This window comes from Pleurodeles waltl, chromosome 8 (genome assembly GCF_031143425.1).
Source record: "Pleurodeles waltl isolate 20211129_DDA chromosome 8, aPleWal1.hap1.20221129, whole genome shotgun sequence".
Lineage (NCBI taxonomy): Eukaryota > Metazoa > Chordata > Amphibia > Caudata > Salamandridae > Pleurodeles > Pleurodeles waltl.
The window spans coordinates 13,593,938-13,615,354 of record NC_090447.1 but is presented as its reverse complement, the minus strand read 5'-3'; the positions used below and the strand labels follow the sequence as shown (position 1 = coordinate 13,615,354).

Below are 21,417 nucleotides of genomic sequence, written 5' to 3'. Positions count from 1 at the left end.
GAAGTCAACCATGAGTCTCCATCTCCCATAAGAAGTGCCATTTGACTCCGACAGTCACCTATTTATTTTCTACTGTGCTAATGAGTTTATTGTGTCTGCCTCTAATTCCCCAGCTTGTTCTTTGACTATCCTTGTCTCTGATATTATTGGACCCTGCTCACAGGATTGGGATAACACCCTGGGTGAGTGTGCATGCGTTAGCAAAGCCCTGTGAAAATCATGCATTACAGTCTCTTTGTTTGTTGGGATGCTGTGACTCTAAGGCAAGGATTTACTAACCTTACTAGCAACGCAATGCAGTAAGGCACTTTGGTGTACTGCTTTGTTTGTAAGGTAGAGCTAAGATATGATGCACTTCTGCTCTCTCTCTGCTCTGGTGCACCTTAGGTAGCCTAGTGCCAAAGCAGGCATCCTTGTGCCATGGTGGAAGGGAAGCTGTGTTGAAGGCAGGATAGTTTTAGAGACAAGGCAATATTACTGCTCCCCTTCCCATCCAAAGTCATTGAGAAGGCCATCCACGCCCAACTCACCAAATTCATTGAAACAAACCACACCCCGGACCCCTCCCAATCAGACTTCAGAAGCAACCACAGCACTGAGACTGCACTTCTTGCTGTAACAGACGACATCCGCACTCTACTTGACCAAGGCAAAACCACAGCCCTCATCCTCCTGGACCGCTCTGCCTCCTTCGACACTGTCCCCCACCACACCCTATGCGCAATACTCCATGATTCCAGCATCCATTACAAAGCCTTATAGTGGAGCCTCTCCATCCTCACTGGCTGAACCCAGAGAGTCAAGCTCCCACGTTCTCCTCAGAACCTATAGAGATCAGCTGCAGAGTTCCTCAGGGCTCCTCTCTGAGACCTACACTCAAACATCTACATGGCCCCGTTTGCATACATCGTCAGATGCCAAAGACTCAAATTGTCTCCTATGACACCCAGCTGATTCTCTCCCTCATCAACCAACCTCCAGCCACTAAGAGCAACTTTCACAACAGGATGAAGGCAGTCGCCACCAGGATGAAGGACAGCTGCCTCAAACTAAACTCCAATTAAATGGAAGACCTCATCCTGGGCACCACCCCATTGTGGTGACTCCTGGTGGCCCGGCAGTGCTCGGAACCCCCCACTTCCACTGACCATGCATGTAACCTCAGCATCATCCTCGATGCCTCAATCTCTATGAACTGCCAAATAAATGCAGTCTCATCCTCCTGCTTATATATGCTCCACCTGCTTAGGAAGATTTTCAAGTGGATCTCCACTGAATCCAAGAGAACGGTCACCCAGGCGCTCATCAGCAGCAAGCTTGAGTATGGCAATTGCACTCTGTGCCAGCACCACCCAAAAACTCCAAAAGAAATTACAGAGAATCCAGAACACCTCGGCCAGACTTATCCTGAACATTCCACCTTGCAGCCTCATCTCCGGTCACCTGGGAGACCTTCACTATCTCCCGATCAACTAAAGAGTCACCTTCAAGCTCCTCATGTGTGCCTACAAGGCCCTCCACAACATCGGACCTGCATACCTCAACTACCGCCTTTCCTTCTGCACCCCCCCCAGACATCTCCGCTCCGCCCACCTTACCCTGGCCACTGTCCCAAAGACCTGCAAGATATCAGCCGGAGGAAGATTCTTCTCCTACCTTTCTTTGCAGACCTGGAGCTCTGTACCGCTACATCTCAGCCAATCACCCTCACTGCCTCAATGCAGGAAGGACCTCAACAAATGGGTCTTTGACTGAACTGTACAACCCCCCTTCAGCACCTTGAGACCCTAACAGGTGATTAGCCATACTTTACAAGAGCCATTGATTGATTGATAGAGGCAGATTCCTCTTTTTATATGTGCTGCAGAATGGAAAGAAGAAGTAATAAGGAGAAAGTAAGATATTTCTCTTTGTCACAACTGTCTCAGGGAGGCTCATTATTCTGGAGCAAAGCCCATGTTTACTGTGTTTAGTAAATCTGGGTTTGCATCAAAATGCATGGGTGGATGCATGTGAATGTCATGCTTAATCATGTAATGCCTACCTGATACAGGGTAATGCAAGGTAGGGCAATGCTTTGGATTTATCACACAGTGAACGATTGTGGGCAAAAGATCCTCTGCCCTTTTTTGTACTTTGTTGGATCTTTGATGTATGATGGGGACAGCACTGACCATGTCAAAGATGACATTTCACAAGTCATGCTTCTAGCCTCCTTCAATGGAGTAGAACATGTGCTCCTTCTCAAACACCCACAGAAGGTAAATCCATAGGTGACAATCTCCATCCACATAGGTGTATTCCTACACCTAGGCATCTCTACCTAATTGTAATTCCGTATTCAAGAGATGTACACCTAGTAGTAGGAATATCTGTCCAGCCACTCCCCTCTGTAAGGAGGTGTGGACAGATGCAATTCAAAATACAACCATATAGTTACTACTAGAAACAGTACAGGCTTTCTATGTTGAACTACACATCTAAAAGAAAGGTGCAATAGACATCATCTGGTAAAAGAATAAAACCTGAAAAACATCACTACTTGAAATATATAAATAGAGGTGAAACCCTATGCTCTGCTGTCTTGCCTTTGAACTATAAGAGGTTGTGGATCCAGGCACCTCCTACAATTGTGTTGTATGCATGTCTTAAAATTAGATGTGAAATGATTATGTTTTTATAGTTTGTGAGCAATTTTCAGTTTTGTAATTATCTACATCTGTGCAACCGTTAAGGTTATGTTTTTAAATGTGATTTGCATTGGTGTCTATACACAAGCCAACATACCATGCAGAGACCATACTCATGGTAGGGACAAGGAAATGTGATCATATAACCCTTTTGCTGACTACAGTAAAGTAGCTACAGTTTGAAGAAAGTAAAATATTCAAGCATACATGTAGCACATTCAAAATTATTTATAAAGGTTACCCAAACTATCTAGCCCACAGACATAAGACATCAGGTGGCCATCACACTCTCAGACACTCAAATACACTGCAACTGGAGACCCCTACTTATTTCTCCATTTGAGACTTTGACCCAGACCAAGAGAAAAAAAGTAGAAAAGGGGGAAACAGGGGGAGGAGAAAGGCAGAGAAAGAGTGACAAAAGGAGAAAGGAGGGTGAAAGAGAACCTACAAGAGTGAGATGAAGAGGCACTGAGTGTCTAGTGGTGGATTTAGGTGGTATGAAGTGGACTTAAGGGAGGAGTGGGCATATGAGAATAGGTTTGGGCCCTGATACTTAGCACTATTTTGTGTACTTTCAAGAAAGGAAACACTATGAAGCAATCATTCTCTGGAAGGTCGCTGAAGATCTGGCACTCATTCTTACCCTTACTCAGTCCTTTGACTTTCTTAAAGCCCTTCAAAAAGTAGTTAAGCTGTTTATGTTCCAATATTACTCTCCTATATAACTGGACCTCACTTCCTATCATTTCCTAATGTTGTGTAGCCATTTTAGTTATAGCTTCATGCACATTATTTTAACATACTAGGCCTGCCGCTGTGCACTTCAACCTCAATATATTTTATTCAGCTTCATTTTATTATGGTTACAATAGCCACTTTAACGGTCTTGTTTTATTTTCTCTATCTAGCTGTTTTTGCCTGGGCCAGCACTCTGTTCTCAAACAAGACATTCTTGCTCACTCTGTGCTTCTTCCAAGGCTGCAGTAAGATAGGTTGCTGAAGAACGTGGTATAAAGTTTTGTTTCCGACATTCATAGAAAACACATCCTTATGTAGGGACAGCTGTTTTGTTATAAAAACACTTCCCTGTCCCTTACACATTAGAGGGAGATTCCAGCCAGAGAACCACGACTGTATGCTGATTGCTGAATGCTACGCTACAGATGCTAAAGGCAAACTTCAGGCCTTTGCTCAGGTATGGGGGATGATGCCTTCCCAGGGGAACCTGAAGGGCAAAATTAGAGTTTAACACGTGCTCTATTATAGTCTAGATAGGAATTAGCCTATTAAAGGCAGTGACAACATGGTAGCGTTATTCTTATCCCTCACTCTCCTTGGCAGAATTTTAATCTTGTCATGCTGTGTCGTCCTGGTTATTGCAGCTCACGCTTTGCTATCTAAGATGCAGTTACTTCATTAAAATCATGATTGAAACATATACTGCCTCTGTTTGTCATTGTATATATGAGACTAATGTAACTGAGAGAAACGGATGAGACCTGAGAGACCACGGCTTCCCTGAGAAACCAATTATGTCATGAGCTCGGCTGCCCAGTCATCCCTGCCCTTGGGTAGAGATGAGGCACTGCTAGTTAGCTGGAGCAAAACCTGGATTGGAGCGACAGGTGTCACCTGCAGTGGGTCAGACTTAGGCCCTCATTACAACCCTGGCGTTCGGTGATAAAGTGACGGTAATACCACTAACAAGCTGGCGGTTAAAAAAATGGAATCACGACCATGGAGGAAACCGCCAACACAGACAGCCACTTTAGCACTCTGACCACCATGGCGGTAGCAACAAATACCGCGGTGGTCACCGCCAACAGACAGGCGGAACACAATGTACCGCCCACACTATTACAAGGCACCAATCTGCCAGCTTTTCCGGGGCAGTACCAACGCCATCAAAAGCACAGCGGAAACAGTACACAGAAGGGAAACCACTCACCTGTCGACACTCAATGAAGAACCAGGACGCCATGGAGCCCTAGTTACAGGTCCTGCCCATGTTGCTGTATCTATCAATACACCACGGAGTGGAAAGAAGGTGGCGGTGGCGATGATGACAGTGAGTACTGCACCTAGCACACAGGGGAGGGGAGGAGAGAAAAGAGAGAAACATGCAGCACCCCCACCCCCCACCAACAACAACACGCACACACACATATGCAAAAACATCACAGATACACCCTGTCACCCCCTGGAAGAACGCAACGACAAAACAAAATGAGTTTAACTAGTGTAATATTCAAACAATCAGATAGACCAACAGAACAGCAAATAATCAGTATACACAAATATACTTTCCCAAAAAGCATGGGCGAAGCCCACACATGACACCAGCCTCAAAGCGGAGAGAACACTGCTGGGGCATCAGGTCGAGAAGAAAAACAGGCACCTCAGGAGGAAGGGGAGGGGGCACCTCAGACGGATGATGGTACGACGCCACTGCTCCTTGAGGGGGCTCCATAACCACTGCTTTCTCCTGGGGAGTGCAAAGCCACAGTCTCTCAACTCTCTCAAGTCGGTGGGTTGCCCACTGCTTGGTCCTGGGGATTTCAAAGCCACAGTCTCTCAAATCTCTCAAGTAGGTAATTTGCCCACTGCTTGGTCCTGGGGAGTGCAAAGCCGCAGTCTCTCAAGTCTCTCAAGTGGGTGGTTTGCCCACTGCTTGCTCCTGGGGAGTGCAAAGCCACAGTCTCTCAAGTCTCTCAAGTCGGTGGGTTGCCCACTGCTTGGTCCTGGGGATTTCAAAGCCACAGTCTCTCAAGTCTCTCAAGTGGGTGATTTGCCCACTGCTTGGTCCTGGGGAGTGCAAAGCCACAGTCTCTCAAGTCTCTCAAGTGGGTGGTTTGCCCACTGCTTGGTCATGGGGAGTACAAAGCCACAGTCTCTCAAGTCTCTCAAGTGGGTGGTTTGCCACTGCTTGGTCCTGGGGAGTGCAAAGCCACAGTCTTTCAAGTCTCTCAAGTGGGTGGTTTGCCCACTGCTTGGTCCTGGGGAATGCAAAGCCACAGTCTCTCAAGTCTCTCAAGTGGGTGGGTTGCCCACTGCTTGGTCCTGGGGAGTGCAAAGCCACAGTCTCTCAAGTCGGTGACATGTTCCACTGGTTCTGGAAGGGGCTTTGTGCCCAGAGTGCTTTAGCCTGTCAAGGGCTGTTAGTGGATGCCTTTCTCCACTGGTTCTGGAGGGGGCTTTGTGCCTAAAGCGCTTCATCCTGCCAAGGACTGTGTTAGTGGATGCTTTTCTCCACTGGTTCTGGAGGGGGCTTTGTGCCCACTGATGCTGCACCTGGGGTGTGGCAGTTGACTTCGTCTCACCTGGGTGTCTCAGCCACACAATGTACCTGGACCAGGTAGCATGATAATCCATGGAGGCAGACCCACACTCCATCCTGCGGCGACTTAGGCTGCCAATTGCTGGTTCGTGTCAGTGCCGGTGGTGATGTCTCAAGCGGCGTGTCCAGGGTCCAGGATGTCACCTGCAGACTCTGAGGGCTGCACACTGGGGATGGGGCTGATGTCCGACAGAGTGACATCGGCTGTGCACTTGCAGGTGCTGATGGTGGTGCAGGCCACGGTGGTTGCGGCGGCGGAGATGCTGCCAGTGCTGGCCGTGGTGCAAGTGACTGTTGCAGTGGATGGAGACACCATGCCGTCTCCGGCAGCCTCGGATGGCTGATCTTTGAGGAGCAAGCTGTAGACTGAAGTTGTGGCAGCGGCGGTGCAGGTGGCCGGGGGAGGTGGCGGTGCGGGTGGCTGTCGGAGCGGCGGTGGTGACTGTGGTACATGTGGCTGCCATCCAAGATGATTACCAGGTAACATCATGCACCGAGGTGATGTGCCCTTTGGCTTGTGACCCTTCCCCATCTTGACAGTCATTGCAGGGACCTTGGCACTGTCCACTCAGTTTTTGTGCGAGGCCTTGCTGGGTGGGTGGTGTAACTTTCCCCTGCTGGAAGCCATCCCTTTTTGAGCTTTGCATGTGGTGGAATAGGGTGGTCCTTCTTTTCTGTCGGTGGCACACTGGTAGCTCTGACGGGTGCCCCTTTGACCGTACTGGAGTAGCAGGGACCACAGTTGATGCAGATTTGGTGGCTAAGGTGCTGGGGTGGGATTTAGACATCCTGGCCCTAGGGGAAGGACGGTGGGGAGAGATGTAGGGAAGAGGTTCAAGTTAGCTAGGAAAAGTTTTTTTGACACACTGGGTCGGGAAGATGGACGGGGTTTGGGAGTGGAGGAGGAGGTAGTGGTTGTAGAAGGTGTACATCTGACGAGTTTGGGTGAAGGTGCATGGGTTGCAGGCTGTTGTGAGGTGGATGGCTGTTGAATGGGTGTGTGCCTGCGTTTGTGTACTTTGGGAGGAGGGCTCACAGATACACTGGAAGAGGACAGAGGGGACGTGTGAATGGTAGTGGGGGTGGTGATTGCACGTGAGCGGTGTGTAGTGATGGGCATGCTGGTGATGGAGGTGGTGGCTGAGGATGTAGTGCATGCAGGTGTGAGTGGAGATGAGACTGGGAGGGAGGTGGAGGACATGGAGGAGGGGGACACAGTGGAGGCAGTGGATGTTGGTGTGTCTGCATGGGTATGGTGCTTGTGTGAGTGCCTGTGAGATGTGTGGTGCTTATGCTTTCCTGAGCCACATTTGTGTGTTGATGTGTGTGCATGCTGGTATGATGGTGTGCTTAGGATAGGCTGAGGTAGAGGGGATTGCGTCTGGGTAGTGGAAGTTGGAAGGGGAGGCTGGAGACAGGGACAATAGCTGCCATCAGTGCTGAGGCCAGACCCTGAAATGCTCTCAGTTGGACCGCCAAGCCACAATGAATGCCCTCCAGGTATGCATTTGTTTGTTGCAAATGCCTCTCGACACCTGGATAGCATTCAGAATTGTTGACTGCCCAACAGTGAGGGATCTCAGGAGGTCAATAGCCTCCTCACTGAGGGCAGCAGGGCTGACTGGGGCAGGGCCTGAGGTGCCTGGGGCGAAGGAGATGCCCACCCTCCTGGGTGAGCGGGCACCGGAAACACGCTGAGGGGCTGCTGGGAGGGTTGTGCTGGTAGGGGGGGTGGCAGCTGGACCTGTTGTTGTGGTGGGCACAGAGGAGCTCCCATCAGAGGAGGAGTCCCTGTCGCTGGTCTCCCCTCCTGTCCCCGTCATGGAGCTTCCCTCGCCCTTCGTCCCACTGGTGCCTTCAGACTCCGTAGATTCACCCTCATGGGCTATGTGGGATGCAGCTCACTCTGTCTCCGGTGCTTCTGCTCCTCTACCAGAAGATGCTAATGCACACAAGGACAGGGTGACCAAACAAGAAGGGGGGAAGACAGAAGAGACACATGGTCAATACCAGCAACACCACTACCGTTGGCGGACACAACACACAGGGAGCAGCCCTATGCAGTAGGCCATGCACTGGCAGTTAGTAGGAAAATCACCTGACCATGGGTGACTATGCCTAACACCATTTGCCGCACACCTGGAACCCACAGGAGCCTGACTAGTTGTAGATGCCCACTAACACTATTGGGGTTGGAGTGTCAGAGCCTGCCTAACAAGGGACCCATCCTACCAAGTTCGCCCTGGCCTAGGGGAACCCACAGCACACATCCCCCACCCAGACACTTAATAAAGCGTGCAGAGTCAGCTGAATGACACTGTACTCACCCCCTTGTGATGTCCTCAATTGCCCAACCAACTCCGGATATGCCACTGCCAGGATCTGGAACATCAGGGGGGGCATAGTGCGACGGGCACCCCTTCCACGTTGGGAGGCCATTCCCAGCTGTGCCTCCGCCGTCTTCTTGCTCCAGGGGCGCAGGTCCTCCCATCTCTTGAGGCAGTGGGTGCTCGTCTATGATAGACCCCCAGGGTCCGCACTTCCTTGGCGATGGCACGCCAAATACCCTTCTTCTGGTGGGCTCTGACCTAGAGGAAAGGTACAGGATGACAGGAAATTACTCTCCCGTCCCGGCCGTCATATTCATTGCCCACCAGTTCCCACCCATGCCCTGATGTACATACACTCACCATCCTCACTTGCAGGCTTCAGCCCCCCCACATGTATCTTCCATCCACACTACTCCAAACAGGCATTGCCCACGCATCATGCTCACAGTGTACTCACCTGTTTGTCTAGAGGACCGTAGAGTAGTGTGTACTGGGGAAGGACCCCATCCACCAGTTTGTTCAGCTCCTCTGCGGTGAAGGCAGGGGCCCGTTCCCCAGACGCATGAGCCATTGTCGCTTCCAGACTGAGGTCAAAGCAGCACTTGCAGTGTAGGTCCTCTCCTGTTGAAGGTCAGGTATCAAGTGAGTGAACAGATAGAAAATGGCGGTCCATCCGCGGCGGTGCATACCGTCACCACCAGCGTACATCGTCATTGGCTCCTGGAACCCAGAGGGCCCAATGATAACCAATGCCAAATTGCGCGGTGGTCTTCGACCACCTACCGCAACGCTGCACAACGCCAGCACAGTTACCTCATTTCCCCTTGTCCCTCCTTAGAGGTCAGGCAGCCGCCATTTCAGGGGGGGCACATGGCATGGCACCTAACTGTGTAACAGCACATTTTGACAGAAATACGGACAAACAACGCCACACACAGATTTACTCACATTGCTGCATAAACACTTGTGCAACCTATGTGGTACATGACCCTCTGCTCACCATTGTCCTCCATAGGGCACATCCGCTGGGGCAGATGATGAGATGGGGTCATCCTCTGGTGTACAGACGCCTGGTGGACCTGTCGACAATGGAAGACAGAAACATCATTATCACCTACAGACTTGATCGTTCCACAATCCAAGAACTGTGTGCCCAATTGGAGCCAGACCTGATGTCAACTATCCGCCATACCACAGGAATACCCCCTCTAGTGCAGGTCCTGTCAGTGCTTAATTTCCTGGCAAGTGGCTCCTTTCAAACTACAGTGGCCATGGCATCAGGGATGTCTCAGCCAATGTTTTTTAATGTGTTGACAAGAGTGTTGTCAGCCCTGCTGAAACACATGCGCAGCTACATCGTTTTCCCCCAGGTGGAGGATTTGCCCACAGTGAAAGCTGACTTTTATGCCCTGGGACATATCCCCAACATAATTGGTGCCATTGATGGTACACATGTGGCATTTGTCCCCCTCCCGCAGAAATGAACAGGTGTACAGAAATCAAAAAAGCAACCATTCGATGAATGTGCAGATGGTGTGTTTGGCAGAGCAGTACATCTCTCATGTGAATGCCAAGTATCCTGGCTCTGTGCATGACTCTTACATTCTGAGGAATAGCAGTATCCTGCATGTGCTGGGCCAACTCCACAGGCACCGGGTGTGGCTAATACGTGAGCCCAAGGTCCCCACACAGTATGAATAGGTGTCTAGGTATGGGGTAGTCACTAAGGATTAGTGTGTGTCTAACAGATATCCCTCCACATTTGCAGGTGACTCTGGTTACCCAGGCCTCCCATGGCTACTGACCCCTGTAAGGAATGCCAGGACAAGGGCAGAGGAACGCTACAATGAGGCACATGGGCGAACTAGGGGTATTATTGTGAGGACACTCGGCCTACTGAAGGCCAGATTCCGGTACCTCCATCTGACAGGTGGCTCCCTATACTACTCACCGAAGAAGGTGTGCCAGATAATCGTGGCATGCTGCATGTTTCATATCCTGGCTTTTTGACGCCAGGTGCCTTTTCTGCAGGAGGATGGGCCTCATGATGGTTTTGTGGCAGCTGTGAAGCCTATGGACAGTGAGGAAGAGGAGGCAGAGGAAGAAGATATTGACAACTGAACCAACATCATCATGCAGTACTTCCAGTGACACACAGGTAAGAGGCTGGCACTGCTTATCTCATATCTGACTACTGAAGGACATTGTATAAGTCAGCCTCTTAACCTCTGTCTATGAACACCGACAGTTCACTTTGGCTTTCCATTTCACAGATCTGGATACTTCATTCTGCCTTCTGCTATATTTACAGCTGCCCAACAACTGTCATACATTGGTATGAGCAAATGAACACTTACATTGAGATTTGTGGATGATGTTTAATTATACATTTGTGAAAGTACAGACTGACTCCAGATTGGCTGTGATTCAAGGGTTTTATTTATGGGCTAATGTGTATAGGGGTGTGTGGAAGGGGCTGGGGTGATGGTGGAGGAAGGTCCATAGTAGAGTCCAGTCTCTTGGTATCACAGGTGCATTGTCCAATGGGGCATTTGGAAGGGGAGTAATGGCAGTTCAAGGTGAACAGGGTGACAGAGTGGGACAGAAGGGTTGACAATCAGAAGAGTCTTATTTCCTGGAGGGGGTATTGGCAATGTTCTCTGTCTTCTGCCTGGATTGCAGGGACCGTTTGCGGGGTGGTTCTCCTTCTGCAGGGGGTGAGGTGCTGGTGGCCTGTTGGTCCTGTGGCGGGATCTCCTGTCCACTAGCGCCAGCAGATGTGGAAGGCTGTTCATCGTTTGGGCTGGTGTCAGGGGCCCGGTGGTATGCCACTGTCTCACTTATGGTCTTGGCCATGTCTGCCAGCACCCCTGCAATGGTGACCAGGGTGGTGTTAATGGACTTCAAGTCCTCCCTGATCCCCAGGTACTGTCTCTCATGCAGCCAGTACCGTGCCCATAGTCTCCTGGCAATGATGGTATGCTCCCATGATGTTTGAGAGTGCCTCGTGGAGAGTGGGTTCCCTGGGCCTGTCCTCTCCCTGTTGCACCACAGTCCTCCCAGCTTCCCTGTTGTCCTGTGCCTCTGTCCCCTGAACCGTGTGCCCACTGCCACCTACCCCAGGTCCCTGATTTGCTTGGGTTAGTGCATTTGCCTGGGGTCCCTGTAGTGGTGGACACACTGCTGATTGACGTGTCCTGGGCACAGTGGCATGGGCCCGCTGGGTGGGTGCTGGGGTGTGTTTCCTGAGGGGGGAGGTTCTGTAGTGGACTGGGACTGTGGCAGGGGAACCGACTGTCCAGAGGTCCCTGATGGGCCGGGCTGGTCATCTTGATCCAGGCGTGCAGAGCTGCTGTTGTCACTGTGGGCCTCTTCTTTTGGGAGACTGGATATGGCTGGCACCTCCTGTCCGGTGATGTTGGTAGGGGTCCTGTTGGGGTGTAAATGCATTGTTATTGTTTCTGTGTGTGCCATCTTGTGCAATGGCTGTGTTTCCCTTGATTACTGTGCTTGCAATATCGCCTTGGCCCTTGTGTGAGTGGTGATTGTGTACCCTGGGTGAGTCTCTCCCTTGGACATGCTTTGGTGATGGGTGTCCATGGAGGTTTGTGATGGGTGTCCATGCATTGGTGTAACATGCAGGGCTTGGTATTGGGATGGGTGGGTTGTAATATTGGGGTATATGTGAGGTGGTGGAGTAATGGGTGTGAGGGTAGGGATAGGAGTTTGTGGTGGCATGCAGGTAGGGTGGGGCATATATTAGTAAAGTTTTGACTTACCAGAGTCCAGTCCTTCTGCTGCTCCTGCAAGGCCCTAAGGATGCATAATTTCCAAGACTTGCTCCTCCCATGTTGTTAATTGTTGGGGAGGAGGTGGGGGTCCACCGCTAGTCCTCTGTATGTCTACCTGGTGTCTGGATACCACAGAACTTACCTTCCCCCGTAGGTCGTTCCACCTCTTCCTGATGTCATCCCATGTTCTTGGATGCTGTCCCACTGTGTTGACCCTGTTGACAATTTTCCGCTATAGCTCCATCTTCCTGGCAATGGATGTCTGCTGCACCTGTGATCTGAATAGCTGTGGCTCTACCTGGACAATTTCCTCCACCATGACCCTGAGCTCCTCCTAGAAAACCTGGGGTGTGTTTAAGGTGCCATGATGTTGTGTGAGTGATGTGTGAGGTGATGTGTGATGTGATATGTGGGGTGATGTTTTGGGGTGTGTGGTGTTTTGTGCATGGATGGTGTATGAATGATGGTGTTGCGTGCCTCTGGATGCTAGTGTCGGCTTTGCTTTTCTGTCTCTCTGCTTCTTCAAAAATGTCCATTGTAAGGGGTTGTGGGTAATGTGGGTGTGTGTTTTATATTGGATTGGGTGTGTGTGTGTGGTGTGTGTATGTGTGTCAGGTGTGTGTATTTTGAATTGTCCAATGTGGTGTAGTTTTGTAAGTGTGTGTGAATTTTGAGTGCAGCGATGTGCACCGCCAATGGTTTACCATGGTTGAATGACTGACACGTTGATTCATGGGTCATGATAGTGTGGGTGTATTCCTGTTTGCGTGGCAGTGTGGGTTTTGGTACCGCCAGTTAATCACTGACCTTTGGTGTAGTGGACTCTTGTGGGTGTCTGTAATGTGGAGGATTTCTCAATGTGGGTCATAATACCCGTAGCGGATTGCCGCCGCAGACACGGCGGTCAGCGGACTTTACCGACAGGGTTGTAATGAGGGCCATAGGCTCCCACACCGCAAGTGATTCTGCCGCTTGAAATCCAGTAGTCTTATTAGAATAATGAGAGCCTACGCGACACTTTGGTATCATCAGTAATTGCATTTTTGTTCCATTATAAATATACCATTTTCTTCTCTCCTCCTCTTCTCTCCACTGGTTTATATGCATATTTTCCTTTCAAGAAACATCTAGTTAGGTCAGTTCACAACATTTGAAACTGCTAAATGAAAGAAACAGTTTTAGTGCCACACATTTAAACAAGAAAGTATTATGACTTAGAACCGTCTTTGTGATAGCATATTACTTATACTTGAAGATTGTTTTCAAAAGTGTAGTGTCTGAGAAGTCTCACCATGGTCAGTGACCTCTCCCTCAGAGCAGAGAAGGCACTCGAAGCAGCACACAGGCTTCCCTTCCTTCACTGCCTTCCTATACCCAGGAAGACACTTCTCACTGCACACAGAACGTGGAACCTGCACAAGGAACACAAAGAGAATGCTGTTGTAGAGGCCCACAATTAAGTTGTGAGATCTGAAGGTGTCACAGGGAGAGCACTAACAGGAAACCTTAGACCTTATGCCTAAGGGACTCAAGGAGAACTGGGGAATTCTTGTGACATATATTTTGTGTCTCTGGAACCACAATTTGCTGCGGTCCATTGAACCGCTGAACATCTACATTTAAGGATGAACGTTCCAAACAAAGTTTACTCTTGGAGAGTGGAGTGGGGTATAAAATCACTCAATTAAATTGCACACAATCAGTGATTTGCTCTGATGGAGCTACTACTTTAGAAAGTGTAAGACATGTATTTTCTGAACTGTAAAACAAGATAATATCACTGCAGTTAAATGTTTTTACATTGAATGCGCACTCTGCATCAGGTTTAAATTATGAGTTTTCTGTATTTGCTCATGCAGAGTTTTCCATTAAGTGCTCTTTTTTCTGCTGCTCAGATGCATCACTTCCTTTGCTGAACCTCGTAGTGGCTTGTATTCAGCTAATGGTTAGCCCACTATGTCTGGTATTGATAGGGAGAGGCATATGAATGATGTTGGACTTGGCCCTTTCTGCAGGTTCATCCCCAAACTTTTTGCCTTCACAGCTCCCATTTTTGCTGAATGTGTTTTTCTTGGCCTTAGGACTCTGTGCACTTTATCACTTCCGACCCATGCTAAAGTGCTTGTGCTCTCTCCTTAAAACATGGTAACATTGGCGTAAACCCAATAGGCATATTTAACCTACTTGTAGGTCCCTAGAAAAGTGGCACTGCATGTGCCCAGGGTGTATAAATTAAGGCCCATATTTATGAAAAATGGCGCACAACTGTGCTATGTTGTGTGTCATTTTATAAAATGACACACAATGGCGCTTAAGAATGGCTAGCATCTAAAAACAAATACTAGGCGTGACGGATGACGTTAGGGGAAATGGTGCTAGTCAGTCAAAAATGACGTTAAGTCTGATCAGCAGGGCAAAATATATGCAGCTAGTCAGCTAAGCATTATATTTTGATGCACACGTAGCCAAAAAATGACCAAGTGTGGATAGGAGTCATTACCACTCCCCTGATGACCACCACAGGGGACCTGTGTCCCCAGGGCAAGCCGAACATACCCAGTAACAGCCAGGGGGCCACATGTAAAGGGCCCACAGTGGCACACCACACACATACACTTACCTGCAATTACCTGGGATGGACTCCCCCATCAGTGGTGTCCCTGTGGTGAGGTGGAGATGATGATAGGATTTGGGGTGGGCATCTTTGTGCCCATTCCATGGTGTTTCCTACCCGCTGTAGGAAAGTACCCTTTTTCTTGGCATGGTTACCCCCTTTTCCTGCCTGATGCCAGTGTGTTTGACTGTGTTCACTGGGATCCTGCTAACCAGGACCCCAGTAATTATGCTTTCTCTCCCAAAAGCTCTGTATTTCACCCACAATTGGCACACTGGTGCCCCATTAAAAGTCCCTAGTATATGGGACCTAGGTATCCAGGGCATTGGGTACCAGGGGGTCCCTATGGGCTGCAGCATATATTTTGCCACCCATAGAAAGCCCAAGCAAAGAGTTCTTCAGGACTGCCATTGAAACCTGCGTGAAAAGGTGCAAGCGCCCTTTCACTGCCACTTTTCACTGCACCAGGTCACTTATAAGTCACCCCTATGGCAGGACTTCCAGCCCAAGGGCAGGGTGCAAAGTACCTGTGTGTGAGGACACCCCTGCACTAGCAGAGGTGCCCCCATGAACTCCAGGACCCTTTTTCCCGGTCTTTGTGAGTGCAGGGACACCATTTTACGCATTTACTGGACTTAGGTCAATACCTATGTCCAGCTACATAATGGTAAGTCTGAACATAGGCATGTTTAATATCAAGCATGTTGGAATCATACCCCAATGCTTTTGCAAGCATTGGTTGTATGATTCCATGCACTCTGGGTGCTCCATAGAGGTTCTCCCAGTATTGTCATTAAAGCCTTCTGAGTGTTTCCAGGCAGCTCAAGCTGCTGCCACCTCCCAGACATGTTTCTGCCCTCCTGTTGCTTGAGAAGCTCAAGTCCAGGAAGGAAGAACCAAGGATTTCCTTTGGGAGAGAGATGTTACACCCTCTCCCTTTGGAAATAGGTGTTACAGGCCTGGGAGGGGTAGCCTCCCCAAGCCACTGGCAATGCTATGAAGGGCACATGTGGTACCCTCCTTGCCAAAACCAGTCTACATCGGTTCAGGCACTGACAGTCCCTGCTCTGGCACGGAACTGGACAAAGGAAAGGGGAGTGACCACTCCCCTCTCCATCCCCACCCCAGAGGTGGTGCTCAGAGCTCCTCCAGAGGGTCCCTAGGTTTTGCCATCTTGGATTCAAGGTTGGCAGGGAACTCTGGGACCGTCTGAGTGGCCAGTGCCAGCAGGTGACGCGAGAGCCTCCTCCTGATAGGTGGTCATCCAGCTAGGTGACCAATCCCCCTTTCAGGGCTATTAAGGGTCTCTCTCTTGGGTGGTTCCTCAGATTAGGATTGGAAGACTCCATCAGGAATCATCTGCAACCTCCAGTTTGACTTCTAACTGAAGAAACTTCATATGGACTCTTCAGGACCCTACAAGGTGCAATAACGAAGCAAGACACCTCCTGCAACATTGAATGTCTGGCTCCTACCAGCAACTGCATCATTTCCCCAGTCGAGCATCTTCTGAGGACAGCTCCTCTTTAGCCTGCATCAGAAGGAAGAAGGATTCTCCCTTGGAGTGAAGGGTTGCAGGCACCAACTGCGATGATGACCGGCTGCTTACCCTTCTCCTGCTGAGCTCTGTGGATCCTGCATCACAGGTGATGGACTAAAGTTGTCCCAACGGTCCTTTCTTCCAGCTGTCCAACTCGGGTGGAGGTAAGTCCTTGCCTGTCTACGCAGGACAGTACCCCCATGTACTGTGTCCTTTGCAGTTGCCAAGGCTTTTTGGCATCCTTTGGAAAAGATCTTCAGGCATCTTGTAGCTCCAGCCCCCAGCACTCCTTCCTGTGACACACAGCTCCCTGAGTCAATCAATCATTCAATCAGAGTATTTGTAAAGCACACTACTCAACCGGGAGGGTCTCAAGGCGCTGGGAAGGTTGCTACTGCTCGAACAGCCATGTCTTGAGATGTCTCCTGAAGGTAAGTAGGTCCTGTGTCTGACACAGGTGGGTGGGAAGAGTGTTCCACATCTTGGCAGCGAGGTGGGAGAACGATCTGCCACCGGTGGTCGTTCTGTGGATTCATGGGACGGTGGCAAGGTCGGCGGAGCGAAGCTGTCGGGTAGGGGTGTAGAAGGAGAGCCATCTGTTGAGGTATTCTAGTCCGGTGTTGTGCAGTGCCTTGTGAGCGTGGGTGAAGAGAACGTGATTCTCTTGTTGACAGGGAGCCAGTGTAGGTCTCTCAGGTGGACTGTGATGTGGCAGTGGCTGAGGATGTCCAGGATGAGGCGTTAAGAGGCGTTCTGTATTCGTTGCAGTCTTTTCTGGTGCTTGGCCATGGTTCCTGCATAGAGGGCATTGCCATAGTCCAATTTGCTGCTTACGAGGGCTTGTGTTACTGGTTTCAGTGGGGATCCATTTGTAGATCTTCCGAAGCATGCGGAGGGTGTTGAAGGAGGAGGAGGAGATGGCGTTGAGTTGTTGGGTCATTGATAGTGATGAGTCCAGGATGAATTCCAGATTGCGTGTGTGGCCCGTGGGTGTCGGTGCAGTTTCCAGTGTGGCAGGCCACCAGGAGTCGTCCCATGCAAAGGGGGTGGAGCTGAAGAGGAGGACCTCAGTCTTGTCGAAATTCAGTTTCAGGCAGCTGTTCTTCATCCATTCGGTGATGGCCTTCATTCCTTTGTAGAAGTTGGTCTTGGCGATGGCGGGGTCCTAAGGTGCTGACTCTTCTTCTTCATTGGTGGTTCATCTCTTGCACCTTCATCCTGGTGGGTAGGGGTTCCTGCGCTCGCTGGACTCTGCTGTGCCACTTGGACTTGGTCACCTTCTTCCACAGATCTTCTTGTCCAGGAATCCACTGTTGGTGTCTTGCAGTCTTTTCTGGGCTTTGCATAATTCTTCTTCTCTTCTCTGTGTGTGATCATGGGATTTTACAGTGATTTACTCCTGCTTTCCTGGTCGCTGTGGTGGTTTGTGGTTCTTACCTTTGGCCTTTGCTAATACTCACAGCTCCCCCCTACACAATACACTTACCTAATGTCAGGGAGACCAGATCCTCGGGGCCTGCGCATGTTCCCAACATGTCCACCACTAGACAGCTCCAAAGCTCCGATAGATATACCACAGAGCCTGAGAGAGTCCAAGTGGGGGAAAAGGGGATTAGGTAGGGAACAGCTGGGAAGGAGACCTGTAGGAAGCAAGAGGTTAAACAACACAATGTCAAGATATAATCACATTGACTTTCAATAGACTATGGTTCTAAGAGTTCTTATACTGTAATCATGGATAACCTAAGAAATGACTATAACTAGACCTCAAGAAATCTAGGTACCTGGAAAAATCAAGAATGGATTAATACAATGTTTCATATAAGCTTTTCAGGAAATATCACATACTGTCTAGAATACAAGAACCTTCATCAATAATATTTCAGAATAAACATTGCATTTTTACATGAGGACAAAGGCTATCTGAACATTCCCTGGAGACAACAGGAACTGTATTAGGAACTTAATATGCAAAAAGAATGTCGCACTTTGAATTAAGCGTTTCAATGAAATCCAAAAGCTCTGGATAAATGTGTGCACCTCAACAAACACGCCACACCAACGTTTTCAATGTCATGAAATGATCACGCACACTGCCGATCTAAAAGCCAAGTGTTTTATGTCAGGGTTGAATCGCGCACTCTGCCGATTCGACCAAGAATATGCAAATGGCATGAAATTATCGTGCACACTGTTGCGGATCTGAATGCCAAGGTTTACATGTTAGAAATGAATTGCTCACTCTGCCGATTCGAACAGGAATATGCAAATGCCATGAAATGATCGCGCACACTGTTGCCGGTCTGAATGCCAAGGTTTACATGTTAGAAATTAATTTACTCACTCTGCCGATTCGAACAAGAATATGCAAATACCATGAAATGATTGCACGCACTGTTGCCGATCCGAATGCCAAGGTTTACATGTTAGAAATGAATCGCGCACTCTGCCGATTCGAACAAGAATATGCAAATGCCATGTAATGACACTCAAGCACACAGAGAGTTTCACAATTAGGCCCAAAACTCGAATGTCTTTGAGAACAGGGGTCGGGGGCCCAGCCCGACCTCCGCCTTACCACCCTGCTTAAGGATCACCAATATAATGAGGGCAGGCCTTGAATATCAAGGTAGGCCTCCGGAACAGGAGCTCAGGAAGTTGCTGCAGCTCTGCTTCGGGACCTCTGAATAGTGAGCAGGTGGAGCTGGGCTGGCTCCCTTATATAGAGTCAAGCCCAGCCCACCACACTCAGTCATGCTGCAGGGAAAGCTTATAGAAGGTCCTAGAAAGGGACCACACCCTAACACACTCAGTAAGCCTGCAGCAATACCTTGCAAATGAACAGTTATTGCAAACATCATTAACTGTGCTGTCAAGGTTAAACTTTGCAATGCAAAAGGTCAACATACTGAATATAAACACAATGCATGAATTATGCTCTTGCAGAAAGACTGGGTTTTTGCATTATTGTCGCCCGTAGAGCACACACTGTCCTAATGTTGACACCTAGGTGGGTGACTGACTTTCGCATTCCATTTTTTTATTATATGGTTTGTGCTCCCCCGAGGCCTATTTCTCCCTATTGCGATTTTCACTAATTGCTAACTGTTTTTTTTACAGTTTGTATGCCTATTTCTGCATACTAGTATATATAATTTTGTGTATTACCTACCTCCTAAGGGAGTATAGCCTCTATGGTATTTTTGGTATTTGTGTCACCAAAATAAAGTACCTTTATTTTTGTAACACTTAGTGTATTCTTTCATGTGTTTGAGTACTAAGTGTGACTACAGTGGTATTGCATGAGCTTAGCATTTCTCCTAGATAAGCCTTGGCTGCTCATCCACAGCTACCTCTAGAGAGCCTGGCATCTAGACACTAACTAAACTACGCTAATAAGGGATACCTGGAGCTTGTATAAGGTGAAGGTACCCACCACACACCAGGCCAGCCTCCTACACCTGCACATTAACGTCTGGTCTGACCAGGCATTACATAATGGCGCTAAGAGTGCTTAGTGCCATTATTTGGATTTTCCTCCTACTTGCGTGTCCTTTCAGAGTCAGGAGTTAAATTTGACACGGGGCTAGGGTCTTTTTTAGGAAGGGAAAGCCTACCTTGCAACTTATTGATGCAGGGTGGGTAGGCACTTCCTAGAAATAGCGCTAACTCCAATATTTTGACGCTAGACGAGTATAGCATAAAAACATAAATATGGAGTTAAGTAAGCGCCGCTTTAACATCAAAATTCATGACGCTAAGGCGACGCTAACCTTCCATAAATATGGGCCTAAATGTTACTAGTGAGCCTGCAGCACTATTTTTGCCACACTCTTAAGGAGTCTCATGCCTGCCATTGGAGAGCCGGTGTGTGCAGATTTGAGCTGCCATTGAGACATGACAGGGAAAACCTTTTGACAAGCCCAAACCTTCTTTTTTAATACATACGAGTCACTCATAGGAAAGGCCCAGGACAGCCTGGTAGTGAAAAACCATCAAATTGTTTTTCACTACTGCGAGGCCTATCTCTTTCATAGGATAACATTGGAGTTGCCTTATTACATTTTGTAAGTGCAATTTTCAAATGACAGAGATGACAAATCCATGTTTGGTATCTCTGAAATCACAATTTAAAATCCTAACTCATAATGAAGTTGAGTTTTAAATTGCAATTCCCAAAAATGCCACTTTTAGAAAGTTTGAAACAAAACCAAACAAGTGCCAATGTTGACACTATTTAATCAAAAACAACATTTCAAATATGATCACACAACATAATTATCATGATCACCATTTTAATTTAATATCTCATGAACAAATTACACTATTAAACTGTTCTGCAAGTGGCTATCAGTGTCAGGGGAACACTGGCTTTACATCACTAATGCATATCTTGGAAAACATCAACATTAACACACATATAACAAACACTCACAAATGCATATCATAGAAAATTCCACATACAATAAACATGACTACATTAAGACAAAGAAAAGATACAGACATATATGCAATTCAGCATAACAGTTCTGAACCTGTCAACAACCAAAGGGGTACGGGGACAAATTCCCTCAATAGGCCCCTGCTTAACGGGTGTGAAACCTAGGAGTGTGTACAATGCCATTTGATTAATGAAAGACTTCTAATAGGAATCAAATTAATTAATTAGTTTAGATTGACTATTCCCCGCAGGTCTATATAAGTCTCTTCAACACTGGCACACTTCATAGGAAGAAAGTTGTTGACATGTTTTGAACCCAATGCTGATTATGGGGTTCTCTTTAGGACCCAGAACTGAAAAATGAAGTTCAAAGACATCCCATGGCAGGAGAAAGTTGAATGGGTAGGTTTTTGTACTTTTAGACAGCTGGCATTTTCCTGCCTTAGCCATTTAGGGGCATATTTATACTTCGTTTGCGCCGAAATTGCGTCAAAAAATTTGACGCACTTTCAGCGCAAACGTTGCCCCATATTTAAACCTTGACGCCCGATCCGGCGCACAAGGAAAATGGCGCTATGTGCGCCAGTTCTTGGAATCGGCACCCCGCCCTGCGTTAATGACATGCAGGGTATGCGCTCCCGTCCAAAAACTGACGCACACAGCGGTGCGTG

The 21,417-nt window shown here is 48.5% G+C and overlaps 1 protein-coding gene across 1 annotated transcript in view; it reads right to left on the bottom strand.

Moving 5' to 3' along the window:
• LOC138249019 (extracellular calcium-sensing receptor-like) overlaps positions 1-21,417 on the bottom strand; it is a 161,683-nt gene that overhangs the window by 10,164 nt on the left and 130,102 nt on the right. The window contains exon 5 of the mRNA XM_069203077.1: positions 13,443-13,563. Coding sequence (XP_069059178.1) covers positions 13,443-13,563 — 121 coding nt within the window. The remainder of the gene's footprint in view (positions 1-13,442; positions 13,564-21,417) is intronic.